Source organism: Mustela putorius, unplaced genomic scaffold, assembly GCF_011764305.1.
Source record: "Mustela putorius furo isolate JIRA1106 unplaced genomic scaffold, ASM1176430v1.1 tig00000551_pilon_pilon_pilon, whole genome shotgun sequence".
NCBI lineage: Eukaryota > Metazoa > Chordata > Mammalia > Carnivora > Mustelidae > Mustela > Mustela putorius.
This window is the reverse complement of record NW_025421412.1, coordinates 894,997-910,380: the sequence shown is the minus strand read 5'-3', so window position 1 is coordinate 910,380 and position 15,384 is coordinate 894,997. Positions and strand designations below refer to the sequence as shown.

At 64.4% G+C, this 15,384-nt stretch overlaps 1 protein-coding gene across 7 annotated transcripts in view; it reads left to right on the top strand.

Annotated features, from left to right (window-relative positions):
- Positions 1-15,384, top strand: part of MCF2L (MCF.2 cell line derived transforming sequence like) — a 128,520-nt gene that overhangs the window by 73,227 nt on the left and 39,909 nt on the right. For all 7 annotated transcript variants that reach the window (XM_045081275.1, XM_045081269.1, XM_045081268.1 and 4 more), the window contains 2 exons: positions 6,220-6,303; positions 8,954-9,068. In XM_045081275.1, the coding sequence (XP_044937210.1) occupies positions 6,220-6,303; positions 8,954-9,068 (199 nt within the window). The remainder of the gene's footprint in view (positions 1-6,219; positions 6,304-8,953; positions 9,069-15,384) is intronic.

Sequence of the window (15,384 nt, the reverse complement as noted above, 5' to 3'; positions counted from 1 at the left end):
GCCGGCAGGTGAATGGTTTTCCTCAGGATTCGGGAGGCTGGCCTGTGGGCCGGGTGCTGTTCGGGGGCCTGGAGCCCACTGCTTTGGGTCCCTGACCTCCCCCTCCCATCTGTGGGGGCGGGGGAACCCACTGAGGTGTTTCCAGGCCCACCGTCATTTTCGCCTGCGAGAAGGCGCCTCCGAGACAGTGGGCGCTCGGGCTGGACCGGCGCTGCTACAGAGGGACAGGAGCAAAGGCCCAGGGATAGGGATCCCCAGGGCGGGCGGAGCGCCGTGTGACCGGGGCCCTGCTCGCCCTGAGCACAGCCGCAGCCCGGCCCCTGCGGGGCACAGCTGTTCCCTTCCTTAATCCAGACCCGCTCCAGGCACCGGCTCCAGGCACCGGCTCCTCCTACCTCAAGCGCCAGAACCCGGCAGGGACAGGGTGGAAACAGCAGGCAGGGCCGCGTGGGGCCTCCTGAGTGTGGGGCCTGCCCCTGCCCGGTCTGACGCCATGACCTACGTGCACCGAGGGTATGAAGGCGTTCCTCACCCACGCCAGGACCTCCGGAGCCAGTAGGGCTGGGTGAGCAGGGCAGGCCCAAGGAGGGGCCAGAACGGTCCCGAATGGTCCAGAATGATCCAGAATGGCCCAAGGTGGTGTGAACGCAAGGAGGGCTAGTGCTCTGGGCTAGTGTTGTTCGTGGGGGCCTGGGCTCCCCGCTGGAGCCAAGGAGGGCTTTCACGTGGGCTCAGCTAGTTCGGGGCAGAGGGGAGCCCGACCGCGGCTCCCGAACACGGAAGCCAGGGCATGAGGACGTGGAGGGGGGCTCAGAGCCCCCGTCAGGAACCGTCTCCTCCAACAGGGGGTCCGGTGTTCGGGTCGGGTTCTGAAACAAGGTCTTGAGGAAATGCTGGGCCTGACCGAAGGGTCCGTGCCTGTTCCGACGCGTTCATGCTGCCTGTGTAGCCCCGTGTGCTCTTCCCACAGGAGCCTCCATGTCCCGTCCCTGCGTGCGTGTGCGTGTGCAAGGCTGCGTTTCTGGGGGGACAATGGCCGTCCCCCGGTGCCCGCCGCAGGGGCCCTGTGGGCAGGGACCCCTGCCGTCCACGTCTCCCGTGGTTGTGATTTTCTCGGTAGCAGCGGCCAAGGAGAAAATACCGTGGACAGAACAGTGGGCCCGATGCACCCCACCCCCATCGGCCCATGGTGGTTTAGAAAGCCAGCGCCGGCCAGGGCGAGGGCAGGGGGTGCTTCCCGGGCGTTCGTGATGCTGAACCCTACCCACATGCCAGATGCAGCGCACGTCGCCCCGCGAGCAGGATGCCACAAAAACTCGCTCAGGAGGTGGAGGAACCCCCGGAAACCAGGGACCCCCCCACAGCAAAGGCGAGTCAGCACACAGACCGTGGCCCCCTGGCTTCAGCCCCTTGTCACAGCAACTCCTGGAAGGCTGCGCAGACGTGCCCGCAGCCTGCATGCGGGGTCCCTGGGGCTGGGTACAGTGCGCCGCTGGTTCAGGTGTAAAGGCACAGAGTGGCTGCTCCCTGAGCTGGGCCTCCAGGGTCACAGTGCCCGACACGTCCCCCGCCACCGTCTCCTCTGCCTGCCTCAGGGACAGCGTTCACGAGCTCCCGGCGGTCGCAGCTCAGACTAACAGAAACACGAATACAGAACCATGGGAGCGGCTGAATGTCATTTCTTGGATGGCTGAACCAAGGGTCAGGGACCACAGGCGCACATGATGGTCGGAACCCTGCACTCTGCGCTCACCCTGGCCCAAGCTCACTGGGAGGTCCGACGTCTCCTGCTTCTGCTCCTTCGAGCACAAGAAGTGTCTCCACCTACAAACCCGTCCCGAAAGTCACCCGGGTGACAACCTCAGATGGATAACCTTGTCCCTCCCTTTGAGCTGCTGCTCTCCATGGTCCCCGCTGTGTGGCCTCAGGCAAGTCACTGGGTGTCTCTGTGCCTTAGGGAGCTCGTTGGGGATGGGATGAGAATGCTCCGCCTGCTGGGCCATTGAGGCAGACGCGTCCTTGATAAAGGTGCCACTACGCTGACAGGGTTCCTCTGGGCATGACGTTGGCTGACGAGTGGCAGGTCTCACTGGCCCAGGAGTGCGGGAGGGCCTCCCCTCCCCTGTGCCGACGACTCCCACGACGGCAACCCGTGTCTGAGTCGGTGTTCGAGAGGCACCTGCCTTCTGGACTGACCTAAGGCCTGGGCGGGTTTGGGGAGGTTTCCCCATCTTCGCCGTGGCCCGGCAGGGGCTCAGGTCCGAACTTCTCCGAAAGCCTCGCGTCCTTCTACGAGGACAAGCTGGGGGATCCCCGAGGGCCCCTGGAAGAGCTGCTGGTCCTCCCTGTTGGCGTCCTGGAACCCTGCTCCCCACAGGCTGCAGGGCCAGCACACAGATGACCTTCTGCGGCTCCGACCCCAGCGGCCCCATAGCGGGTGCGGCGGGAGAAATGCTCCGAGCTGGCGGGAGGCGGGCCGTGAGCCCTGCGGACACTCAGAGGCCGCACGCTGGCCTTGGCTGGTGGCTGTCTCTCCACGTCGCCGGGGCCTGGTTGTCTGCCCGTGGCGAACACCGAGTCGTGTGGCATCTAAGCCCAGCATCCCCCAAGGCCTGGCTTCATGTGGCTCCCGGGCGGGGTGCGGCTCCCTTCGCGGGGAACGGCGTTCCGAAGGCTACTTTGTACGAGGCTGCGTCTGGCTCCGAGCCCACAGAGTGTGTGCCAGTCCACGAGCCCGGGCACAGGGCGAGAGCGGGCTCGCTCTGCAGGGCCGGGCCCAGGGCGGACATGGATGGTGCCGCCTGCGGCCCACCTGGCTGACCCTTCACGAGTCAGGGATGAACGAGCAAGCGTTCACTGGGTGGCAGGCAGAGCCGCAAGCTCCTGACGTCCTGGAGCGCGCCTCGAGCCATGCAGCCCCTGACCGGCTGGCATTCTGCTGGACATGGGTCTGACCCCAGCGCAGCGTCACCTGCGGGGAGAGCCTGGGCCACGGCTGCGGTCCACTCAGGCGGGATTGAAAAATCAGGGTGCCCATTCCGCACGCACCTCACCGAGGCCTCTAGAAGGTTCCCAGGCAGGCCTGAGCTGCAGACCCGCCAGGCACGGGCACACGGCCTCAGGGGCTCTGGGAAGGGGCTTCTGGGGATGGGCCGTGGGCCTCAGGGGCTCTACGGAGGTGTGCGGCCTCGGGGCTGTAGGCCTTCATCCGTACCCCGCTGTCACTGTGGCACCAAAGAGCTTCCAGACGGCGGCAGCCTTGCCCAGAGCTGGGACCCAGGGCAGCTACACTGTGAGCTGAGGGGTGGTTCCCATGAGGGGGTGAGGGGGCTGTGTGTCCCCAGGCCTGCGCTGGGCCCCCAGCCCCACCGCTGAGGGGCCCCAAGGAGACAGGCTGCCCTCTCTGTGCCCGGGCCTGTCCGCCTCGCTCCACTGCCTCTGTGACAGGCCCCGTCCCTTTCGCGTCCGGCTGAGACGGAAACGCTGGAGACGGCACCCACAGTGTCGCTCTGGGACGGCGGGGGCCTCACCTGGCCCTCTTGTTGGGCCCGCGGCTGGGACGACCCCCTTCCTGTCCAGACAGCTGACCCTGAGGCGCGGGGGAGGCTTGTCCTCCATTTCCTGCTGAGCTAGGGGTCCTAGCGTCCTCCGCCGTGAACTGTGCCCTCCCCGCGTCCCCGAGCGGCAGCTGCCCGTGCAAGAGCCGCCCGCTGCCGCTGCAGGCTCAGCCCCCGGGGACAGAAGCCGGCAGGTGACAGGGACACTCACTGCGCTGTGGCCCTTGCTTATCCCCAGCTGGAGAGCGGTGGGCAGTGACCATGTAAGCGGAGTGGCCTCTACATGGAGTCCGTGCCTGTGGACCCACCTGTGTGCCGTTTCCAGCCTGGGCCGTGCACAGAGTAACGCTCTCATTCACGCCTGAAATGTGGCCTCTGGCCTACGGCACAGTATCACCACACGCTCCGTCCCAGAAACCCTGTGAGCGTGGGATGCCCAGCGAGGCCCCGGTCAGCAGTCCACGGGCTCCGGAAGTCCTGCACCGGCCTGTGTAAGTAGAAAGAACTTTGCTGAACTGGCCGGACTGCCACCGCGGGAAGTCACCATGTCACGTGCCTCTCACTTCCTCTGTTCAGCGCAAGCTCTTTGAGCTCCTATTCCAACAGCTGCTGGGTAGTGGTCCGCAGACCAGGTCCCCGTGACGCACGGCGTAGGCCAGGAGGTGGACAAAGGCCTCTGTGAAGATGTGATCTCTTGACCAGTAAGATCGGACTGGTCGGCAGACGTGGAAGACGCATTACAGGAAGCTGCTCATGCAAAGGCCCTGAGGCTTGAGGGACCAAATTCATGTGGACAGCGACCTGGTCGGCGGGACCGTCCGTCTGTCGGACAGCACAGCGCTGGTCGGTAATGGCAGGCCTATCTCCAGCACATGGGGAAACCCTGGGCCATCGGGTGAGCCGGGCACAGCGCAGACTGCTATGCAGTGCAGGACTGAGCTCTGGACTCCGGGAGGAGGTGCTGCCCGGAAGCCTTTGCCGAGTGGACATGTCTGAGGGGGACCATGCAGTGTCCACCGTCAGAGGCCTGGACACCCGTAGTCGTCTTTCCTCATGGGCTGGTGGGATCTGACGGGAGTTGGGGGCGCTGGTGGTGGCGAGATCTGGGTGATGGTCGTCACCGACGCTGGGTCCCGGCTAAGGCACTTACCCACTCAGTATCTGCGGCCTTCCCCCACCCCTGGCACATCTCCAGACTTCGGAGGCCTGGCTTCCTGGGGTCTGTGCTCCACGACCAGCATCTCTGGGGTTCTGGAGGCCGAAGTGGTGCACAGGTGTGCTATTCGCCACGTGCTGAGTCCTTCCTGCCGAGACGAGGAACATCTGAATGTCTTCCCTGTCCCCGCCGCGTCCAGGCTCGCTGCAAACGAGTGCACGTGTGCAGGCAGCGCGGGTCACCGGTCTGGAATTTAGGAACACGTGCTGAGCTCCCTCGGAGCAGGTGTCCCCTGCCCTGTTTCCCTCCCGTAAAGGAGAACCACAGCTGAGCCTCCCCATGGCCCGTGGGCGGTGGCCTCTCTTGGGGAGGCCATGCAGGTCCCAGCGTTCTGAGTGAGATGGGCACAAGCTGCTGTCCCTTCCTGAGCCTGGAGCCACGGCCACCGCTGCCCATGGGTCCGAGCAGGCTCAGAGCCCTGCGCACCCCCTCAAGCACAGGCAGGGTTGGGGCAAGGCCGTCGGGTGCAGGCTGCTCCCCGAGGGGCCTGCCTGTGTGCCCAGTGTGTCAGCGTCTACACAGGCTTGTCTGTAGACCAGAAGAGCCGGCTACGGGGCTGGTCCGAGTAGGGTGCGTTTTGCCGGCTCTGCGGGGATCTTCAGCGTAGAAGAGCACTCCTTGACCGGGCCCGGGTCGTAACCTGGCGTAGCCGGACCTGTGAGTCATCAGCGCGGTCCTGAGTGTCTTTGGAAAAATGGTGTTAACGTCCCAGAATGCGAACTCCGCAGTGCTGCAGGGGTCTGGCTCCAGGTCACCTGCTTGCTGGTGAGGCCGGCAGACCCAAGAGCAGGACAGGCGCCCCAGCGTCACGCGTCCATGGTGACACACAGCAGCCCTGCCCCAGGCCCCTGACCCAGGACTGGCAGCGCGTAGGCCGAGCCCGCTTTCCCACAGCATCCTGCTCAGCGACCCGGCTGGGCACCCCGCCCTCTGTGTCTGCGTCAGGCAGGCAGGGGGCGCGGTGCACAGGACAGAGCCCTGCACATTCCCTCGTGTGTGCGAAGGTGTGGACCCGCGGCGGTGGCCAGGTCTCCTCGCTGACCTACAGGGGTCTGCTCGGGCTGTACCGGCCCCGGGGGCACCCAGACACCTTCCAGGGCAGGGGGCAAAGGCTGTGGGCTCTCCTGGGTGTGAGTGCCACGCACACCCAGGAGCTCTCCTGGTCCTTACTCCCAGCCCTGCGCTCCTCTGCCGCACCTCCGTCTGTCCGTCCCTCCTCCTGTCCGCCTCCCCTCGGTGCCTCCGACGCTCCCCACATCTCAAATATTGATGAGCCTCCTGGCACACAGCGTTCTGCGCGCTGAGAAACAAAGGCTTCTGTGCACTGGAAACCAAAATCCTTTTTCCGAGCACATGACCGCCGGCCCCTTCGGAGTTCGCAGACGTGCGTGGCTGTGTGAGGCGGCTTCCTCGGAATGACGGGGCGTCTGTCTGCTCTCCCTGCAGATGAAATCATGCACCGGGACATCAGCCCGCTCTGTGCCGCGGACATCCAGGACCAGCTGAAGAAGCGCTTCGCGTATCTGTCTGGTGAGTGCCGGGCGGGCCGGGGGAGGGTCCACGCCCCAGGCTGAGCGCTCCCTGGATCCCTGGGACTCTGCGGGTCCCATCGAAGCGTGGGAACCGGGGACACGGCGTACGACATGGGCTGCTTTGGGTTTCACCGAGGGCTGGGAGATGCTGTGCGGTGCCCCGGGGGAGGGCGGCTGGGGTCCTGAGAGGGATGCGGGCCGAGCACTCTTGCCTGCAGACTCCAGACTATTCCTAAGAATAGGGCACAGCTGACCTCACTCTTGCAGCGTCCAGGGGCTGGGGCTGCCTGGCTGAGCACAATTACCTTCCACGGAGAAGGCCACGGGGAAGGCCACAGAGTGCTGCCGACACACGTGAGCGGCCGACTGCCCCAGCGGCCTATCCTGGGGTTCCCGGTACCCCAGACCCAGCGTGCAGCCGCCTCCCCGCAGGCCTAGGTTTTGCCTCCCTCCGCGGGACGACCTGCTGTCCTGGCCAGCTGTGGTGCACGACCCCAGCCGCTGCACAGTGCTGGCGCATTGCGTAGGCTAAGGGTGTGACAGCAGCTGCGCAGCTGCCCTCACGGCTGCGTGGGCCCCGTGTGGACAAGACCACCGGCCACAGTTCCTTGCGCTTCATTTGGGGCCTCCCCTCCTCAGCCACGTGGCCCTACGTGCAGACGGGCCGCTCCCCTCCTGAGTCCCCAGACCATCCCTGCACTCCCGGGGCCGCCCTGGCCCTTCCCCGGCTCACCTGCTGGTCCCCTGGGCTGGGAGCCGCTGCCCCAGCCGGGCCCTGACCTGCGGCCCTGACGTGTGGCCCTGACGTGTGGTCCCTGACCTGCGGCCCTGATGTGTGGCCCTGACCTGTGGCCCAGACGTGTGGCCCTGACGTGTGGTCCCAGAGCTCACAGGCCCCAGCGGGTACTGAAGGTTGTCAGCGGGACGGGGGTTTCTGGGGGACTCGTCCGCAGTAAGGTGGTGTGGCCTCTTGTGAAGCCTCCGTCGCGGCGAGGGGTGTTGTCCCGGGCGGGGAGGAGGGGCTGACCTTCAGAGAGGTGAGAGCCCTGTAAGGGCGCAGCGGTCGTGGTGCCCGTGGCAGGCCTAGCCGGGAGGCTGTGGGCCCTCTGCCAGCTCCCTCATCTCGCCAACCTGTTTTCGCCCCTTCAGGACCCTGAAGGCTCATGGCCCCAGTGTGCCAGTGACCCAGACTCATGACCTTGACCTTCCTCCTGGTCATAATCCCACCACTCTTGGCATTACCCAGGGAGGAGGCAGAGCCCCGGCCCCAAGCCCCTCCGGACAGACCTTTTCTCGAGTGTTCGAACACCAGCCAGCGGCTCGGGAGGGGACTGGGTGGACTGACGAAGGTCCGCCTCGGTGGCTGTGAGGTCATCCTCCGTGGGCCTGACCGAGCCGGCATTCCGGGGGCCGGGCTCCTCCCGCACGCAGGGGTGAGTCCGGGGACGCGGCTGAGTGACGCTGTCGGGAGACCGTGCCTGTTTATGCTGCAGCCAGCGCCTCCCACGGTGAATGTCGGCGCCGGTGCGCCCGACCCTGCCCCGCCCAGCGCCTGTGCGGTGCGCCCTGCTTCTGTCAGGGCAGGCTTGCCGGTGACTCCCCCGACCTCCGAGACAGTGAGGTTTCCAGCGTCAGGCCATCAATGCCCATCACACTTGTTGCTTTTGACGTTGTTGTCACACGGCAGGGTAGGGCAAGCCATGCCCAAGAGACCCCAGGAGGTGCCAGGGGCTCGAGTTGTGCCAGCGGCTGCCCCGTGCCCTCCAAGGAGATCCAGGGTGTGGGGAGCCCATGCTCTCTGCTCAGGCTGTCCCAAAGCCTAGGGAGCTTGAGAGAACACCTTCTGTTGGTTTATCATTAAGTCCTTGGGTGGGATTCCGGAAGAGCTGGCCGTGTGGTTCTTGCTCCGTGTGGCGCGGGCCAGCTGGACTGTCCAGGGGCTTCACTCACACGTGTGGGGCCCCTGTAAGAAGCTGGCTGCTCCTCCCTGGCCGGGCGGCTTCCACATGGTGGCCTGGGCCTGCTGCCCCGGCTCGGTCAGTGTCTAGGAGGAGCTCCGAGCAGAGAGAGCAGACGCGGCCGTGTCTCGCGGCTCGGCCTGGAGAGGAGCACGGCATCACTCCGGCTGCCTGAGACAGGCCGGGCCAGTGGGTGGGGGACTGTCCCTCCAGGGGACCGTGTCCAGCCGCCCCTCCCTGGGTCGTTGGCGGGACAGTTCAGACCACGGGAGACCCATCCCAGGTCCCAAGACACACACCCGACTCCACCAAAGTCCCTCTGGTGCCCCCGCCGGCCTGCTGCCCTGCCCCCTCACGCTGTCAAAGGACCCGATTATCTGAAGCCTCAGGGGGTCAGCTAGGGTAGAAGACCGGGCATCGTGCGGGGTTCAGAGCAGCTCCCAGCACAGAGAACCATGCCCGTCAGTCGAGCGAGCAGGACAGGAAGCGGCACAGCTGGCGTTCTGGTGGTGCCCCGCGGAGGCAGGGTAGTGGGGATCGTTGGAGTCACAGCACTCTTGTCCGCACCAAAGGGCTCCTTGAGACGCGTCTTTCCTGATCATCAGGAGCAGCCTTGACAGAGCTTGACTCGAAGCGGATGTGGAGCTTGGGGAGGTGCGCGCGCTCAGTGCTGCCTTGCTCTCTCCCCAGGTGGGCGCGGGCAGGACGGCAGCCCCGTCATCACCTTCCCGGACTACCCGGCCTTCAGCGACGTCCCCGACAAGGAGTTCCAGAATGTCATGACCTACCTCACCAGCATCCCCAGGTGCGTGTCGCCGAGCCCCGTGGCGGTCAGAGAGGGAGGTGGTGCCCGGGGGCTCGGCGCCTTGCCCGGCCAGTGGCGTCCCAAGCCCTCCCCTTGGGAGACGTGGGCTCCAGCCCCAGCCCTGGGATCCCATGGAGCCCAGGGACCCTCCCTCACTCCGTCAGGCTCCAGGGCCACCGTGCGTGGCAGGGGCTTTCCCCGGGAAGGAGGCCACAGCACACAGTGGCTCTGAGACCCTCTGGGACTTGGCCGGACCCAGGGTCCCACTCGCACCCTCGTGGTGGTGGACTGACCCCAGAAGTGACTTGCCCAGTGGTAGTTCTGCGTCGCCTCTTCCAGAAAGGCAGGGAAGCTTTGTCTGTGGCCTCCTGGCCACACTGGGCAGAAGCCACACCACCTGGGGCCAGTCCAGAGACACCCACAGCACCCGAGAAGCGGTGCGGACGTGGACCTCACACCCTGATGAGTAAACACCGTGGTGCGGTGGCAGACGTCCTCACGGTGACCTCATTCCTCCGGGGACATTGGGGCGAGGAGGCTGTCAGCTGCAGGGCAGGAGCCCAGCCTCCCGGGTCCCCGTGGACACCGCCCTCATTCCTTCGCATCCGTAAGGACAGGTTTCTGAAGTCGTGCAATTCAGAGCTCCGTGAATTAGTCTACGCCAGAAAACAGACCAAAACGGCAAGTTTAATCAGCTGGTTCTTGTCGTATGAAAACTGCCAACCAGGGATGCCTGTCACCGGTCAGAGCTGGGGGGTCCTAGGTTCTTCTAGCAACCTGGGGGGTGCAGAGCCCTCCTCAGGGATGTGGGGGCTGAGTAGTCACTGGCAGGAGACAGGTGGGGTCACGGCCGGGGTCCCCTGGGCTCTGTCCTCCTCTCTTTCCGAGCTCTGGGCCGTGGGTGGCGGAGTCAGAGCAGGGACAGCAGACGCCATGGGAGTCAGCGGCTTTCCTGAGGGTCCCTAGGCTGGCCCTGCGCCCTCGAGGGGCTTCCTGGTCGGGCAGCAATACCTCAGAGCGCCTCTTTTCACTGTCCCTGGGCCTCGGGATCAGAGACAGGACTGTGGGCTCAGCCCTGCTCTGGCCCCGAGGCCACCCGGCAGGAGTGTAAGCTCACGGCTGGGAGGTGGAGGGCCGATGTGGGCTCCCTGGGGAGAGGCCCGAGGAGGCTCCTTGGGCAAGGGAGGCCAGGGCGCCGGGGCTTGTCGTGGTAAGGATGGTAACTCTGCCCCCCCCCCATGGGCGCAGCGGCGGGCACGTGGGACAGGAGGGCGGGACCAGGCAGCCCCTCGCGTGTGCGATGACCGAACTCGCGGTGGTTTTAGGGAAAAACAAATTCAAGGGGATTTAGAGAGAAAATGGGTGATGGCTGGGGTGGGCGGCTGACCGTGGACGCCAGTGCAGTCCCTGGTCTTCTGGGTGGGGGCCGTCCTGAGTCTGGGACATGGCGGCCAGCCCAGGACTCGGTGCCCGGAGCGGGCAGTGGTGGCCTCACTGCGGAGGTGGCTCAGTGCAGGGCTGGAGGGCACCGGCACTCTGTTTCTGGCCATTCTTAGAGTTTTAAAAGTCAAAGGACTGTGTTGTATCTGGAGATGTCAACAGCTAGTGATCCAGGTCTGATGTGGCGGTGAGCCCTGTCCCCAGGCCACAGCAAGCACGATGCTAAGAGGGGACAGCTGGGCCCAGGGCACACTCTCGGGCCTTCCAGGCTCACATATCTCCTTGCGCAGGGGTCCCACCTCACCAATCTTGGCAGACCTTCTGGCCTCGGGGCCTTTGCACTTGCTGCCCTCAGGGGACCATGTCAGGCGGCTCCTTTTCATACCTCAGGCCACCTCCTCAGGGAGGCCCTCCATCACACCCACCTAGAGAAAGAAGCCGGCCGTCCACCTCAGGGCCCCTTGCCCACCAGGCTTCCTGGACCTTATCTGAAATGTGGTGACGACAGCGTGGTTTTGGTCCACGCCTGCCCGAGGTCGCAGGTCGGGAACAGCAGGCACCTGGCCGGCGCGTGCGGGACGGAGGAAGTGCATTTGCAGACAAGTGAAGTGGGTCACGGGGCTGCCTGACGCGGCGTCTCCCCTGCCTTGCCACGTCCGCCGGGAGAGCAGACCTCCGTCTCTTCTCTTCTACCCCGGCAGAAGGAGCCCCCCGGGAACACTGCTCTCCGAGAGCATGGGCACGGCCCATGTGCGGGCAGAGGGAAGGAGATGACTGGGGCCTCTCGCTCCCCGGGGCTGTCGAGCTGCCGAGGGGCCTGGAGCCCTGGGCTCAGTGCTGTGGGCGTTGGTCAGCGTGTGGTTTCCGCTCTGGAGGCGGGTGACGGAAAGTGCAAATGCCCGAGAGGCGGATCCAGGCCCGCCCGACACCGCGGGTCTGTGATGTGAGAAGACAACGGAGGGCCCCCAGGGGTCCCACAGAAGGACAGGAATCGGGTGCTGGGTGGCCATCGAGCATGAGGCGGGCCCCCGCGGCCTCTCCGGAGCTCTCGCCGCTGCCTCGGGAGGGTTGTCAGTCCTGAGCGTGGTGTTGCCGTGGAGGTCGGCTCCCGAAGGGGGCCTGTTTGGGCTAGAGAAGGGGATGCCCCCACCACCACCCACGCACAGACCTGTCCTGACCCGCCAGGGTGAGGCCAGGCCGGGGCCCCATCCGGAATGCAGGGCGCAGCCCCTCCCCCGGGCTGTGGCTGCAGGGCCGCAGGCCCCCAGGGGGAAGGACAGCATGACGGCCCGGCCTGGGCTTTTCCACGGTGGTGCCCGTCGAACGCGCAGAGCTCGCACACAGGCTGCTTCTCTGAGATGTAAACTCGTGGGTTCGCTCCATCTTTGAAAACATCCTACTATGTGCTGCGCGGGTCGCCCTCATCGTGCGCGCCAACGCCCCGGGCTCAGCCACGACGCCGACTGGTAGTCACTGTTGCTGTCTGGCATCACGCCACGGCGGGCCTTGTCCATGTGCCGCACACACAGTAAATGGGAAACGTGGTCTTCCGGAAACCTCCGTCAAGGGAGCGTGGAAAGGTGCTGGCGCGGGCCGTCAGCCATCAGCCGGTGTCCAGCCCCGTGGGGGCCTCTCTGTGGGCGGCCCTTGGAGCTCTCCCCCCCGGCAGAGGTTTATGTCTCCCCATACTCGTCCCTCCAACGCTGGCCACTCCTCAGGGGCTCACTCAGCACCGTCAGCAGGGCCCTGGCGGGGTGTGGGGGCGGGTGGGGGGGGTGTCTGTGACCTGCACACAGCAGGGACTAAGCCAGAGAGGGGCACCCCGGGCCGGTCACCCCATCGCCGTCTGCGAGAAATGTCTGGGGTCTGGACACACTTGGATCCCACAGTGAACCAAAGACCGTCCTGCTACTTCTGTTCTCAGTAAACGAGGTCGCTTGTGCGCAGGGGAGGGGTTTGGGAAGAGCAAGAGGAGAGGGAGGTGACGGGGTCGGGCCGGGGGGCGTGGCCGGCCCCTGTGGCTCCAACCCTGGGCCCCGCCCCCTCCTGCAGATCCGCCCTGGCCCCGCCCCCTCCACGCGTGCCCCCAGCCGACCCCCTCTCACCCGCCCTGTGGCAGCACTGGTTTCCAAACTCGCGTGAGCCCGTCCGTCCCCGCAGAGTCGTGCGACACTTCTTCGCACAGGCACGTGCACACGTGCACTCACACGTCCACACATCACACGTGTGCACAGCCACGCGTGCACGGAGTTGCCAACGTGAAGAGAGACTCCCGACTTTTCTCTGAGAAAGCGTCTTAGGAGCCCTGCAGGCCCCCAGGCTGGGCCCCGGAGGCTTCATGCACCCCCGCCCCGGCTTCGGAGGGTCGCCTTCCTCTGCAGTCTGCTCAGCAGTTAAACCAGAATCCAGGAGCCTCTGGCGTTAGCTGAAGCTGACGAGGACGCTGACTTTCCTTGGCCGGTGCAATTGCCCAGCTGCCGGGGAGAGAGAGCCTGTCCGCCGCTGCCCCCACGACGGGCACGTACAGCCTCTCACACGTGTGTGCACACAGACGAACACAGGTGTACACACACATCATAGGCACGGACTGTGCTGAAGGAGAGAAGCAGGTGCTTTTGGAAGCACCTTACTTCCTGCTGCCGACGGGATTTCTGGCTTTTGCCACGGCGCCCGAATGTAGAGACAGAGGTGTGCGCGCGTGAGTGCGTACTGAGCCCCCACGCTGTGCACGGAGAAGTGGAGGTCGCCACGCACGGCCGGCCTCCTTCCCCTCGTGGATGAGCCTGGGTACTGTCGAAACCTTGCTCCATCCAGGGGCACGTGCCTCTCCACGCTGGGAGGCACCGGAGCCCCGGCACGACCCAGCTCCATCCGGAGTGCATCACGGGGACCCTTCCCGGCAGCCCCTGGAGCCTGTGCTGTTGGAGTCACATCAAGCCCTCCCAGCCCAACGCGACTTCACCTGTGCTCCTGTTTCCCCGTAGGTTGCCCTGTAACGAAGAGCCTTGTCCTGCGTGTAGCTGGTTTTGGGGTTCTGAGATGGAACGCCTGGGGGGTGATCTGTGTGTAATGCATCTCTGACGCCACGGCGGGGAGGTCCTTCCACCCCAGCTCTGTGACTAGCAAGAAAAGGGCTTTGGCCGTCCACGACTTTGCCCAGCCTGTCGTCTCACGTGGCCTGAAGCTCTGGAGCTCAGTGACCACCACGCACCGTGCAGTCCTCCTCCCTGTGGGTCCCGTCTCTCTGTCTTCCTGGCTGTGCATCCTGGCCCCTGCCAGAAGCTGCCTGTCCCCTGCAGCCCTCTTGCCTGGTTGCAATGACCTTTCTCATTCACCGCCAACGATGTGATAGCCAGGTGTGGCCATTTCAACTTAAAAATGAAAACTATCTGAACAGGACAGTTCAGGAGTCGGTCGTGCTCCCCATATTTCTGTTCACACATGGCCACACTGGGCAGCTCAGATGGGAGCGGGTTCTGTCCGCGACAGGGAGAGCAGGTCGCCAGCGGCCACGCCCTGATTTATGAAGAAAAGGGCAAGAGATTAGTACCCTGACTCCCTGCCCAGGAGCAGAGATCACGCCTCTTGCCCTCCTTGGAAATAAGGACCTTCTGCTGCGAGAGGTACGGGCTGCAGGCTGGGAAGCCTTTCCTTCGCTGCTGTCACCCCGCAGCATGTCAGTCCCACGTGGCTGGAGGTGATCCAGGGGACACATGTGCTCGGGCTTCAGCCACGGGTGGAGAGGAGATGCTTGTGGCAGACCCAGGGGGAGGGAGGCAGATGAGGTCAGGGCTTGAGAGTGTCAGGACAGAAGAGGCGGCAGGTCCTAGAGCGCAGTGCTCCAGGCCTGCAGCGCGAGCCTGGGGCAGGTATTGAGATTCCAGAAGGTTCTCTGCATGGGTCTGAGATTCCAGAAGGTTCTCTGCATGGGTCTGACTTCCAGGGTAGTAACTTTATGACCCTGGGAAGTCGTTCTCTCAATGATTCAAAGAACTGGCGGACCCTATGCAACCCCTTTTTTAATGTATTTAAGGCATCTGTATGGTTCCTAAGATTTTTTTTTTTAATAGTGTTTAAAAAGTAGATGGTAAGATGTTCGTAACAAACGACTTACCATCATAGCCGTCTCTAAGTGCACGGGGCAGTAGGACCAGGTACGTTCCCATTGCTGTGCAACACGTCTCCAGAACCTTCTCGTTCTCCGAAGCGATACTGTCCCATTCGACACCACAAATCTGACGCTCCAGGAGCCGTGGGAGCGGGATCTGCGGCGCATGTCCTCCTGCATCTGCTTGTCCACAGCTCCGTCTGGGACACGTGCTGGTCCGTGCGTCGACTGCTGGGGGACGCGATGTCTCGGAGCTGGGTTAGGGATCACCCGTGGAAGCAGATGAGACGCCGGCTTCCTCGCGCACCATGGAGCCCCCGAGAACCTGGGCGGCTGAGCTCCGGGCTGTCTGTGCCTGTCTCTGCTCCAGCCCCACGGTCGTGAGTGAAATTCCGGGTACATTCAGGAGGATTTGCCCCAATATCATAGTTTGGATTTTCTGTGTTTGTTTTCGTCGGAAGCAAATATTGATTGATTTGTGGAAAAAGCTGGAACATAATGTAAACATGCAGGTTTCAGGCTCTTCAGAGGAATTCCTGTCGGTTGGTTTGTTCTTAATGGGCTAGTCCTCGGGTTGTGCCGGAGCAGTGATGCCACTGTGCGGGTCTGAGCCACCGCAGCTGCGGCGGGACCCGTGGGACTCGGAACAGAGGGTTACCGTGGGCGGGAGAGTTTTTAAAAGGAGCTTGGAGGGGTTTTTTAACTGTTTCCACTGGATAAAACCCTGACCGGTGTTAGGTAAACACGTCACAGAAACGGTACCATAAC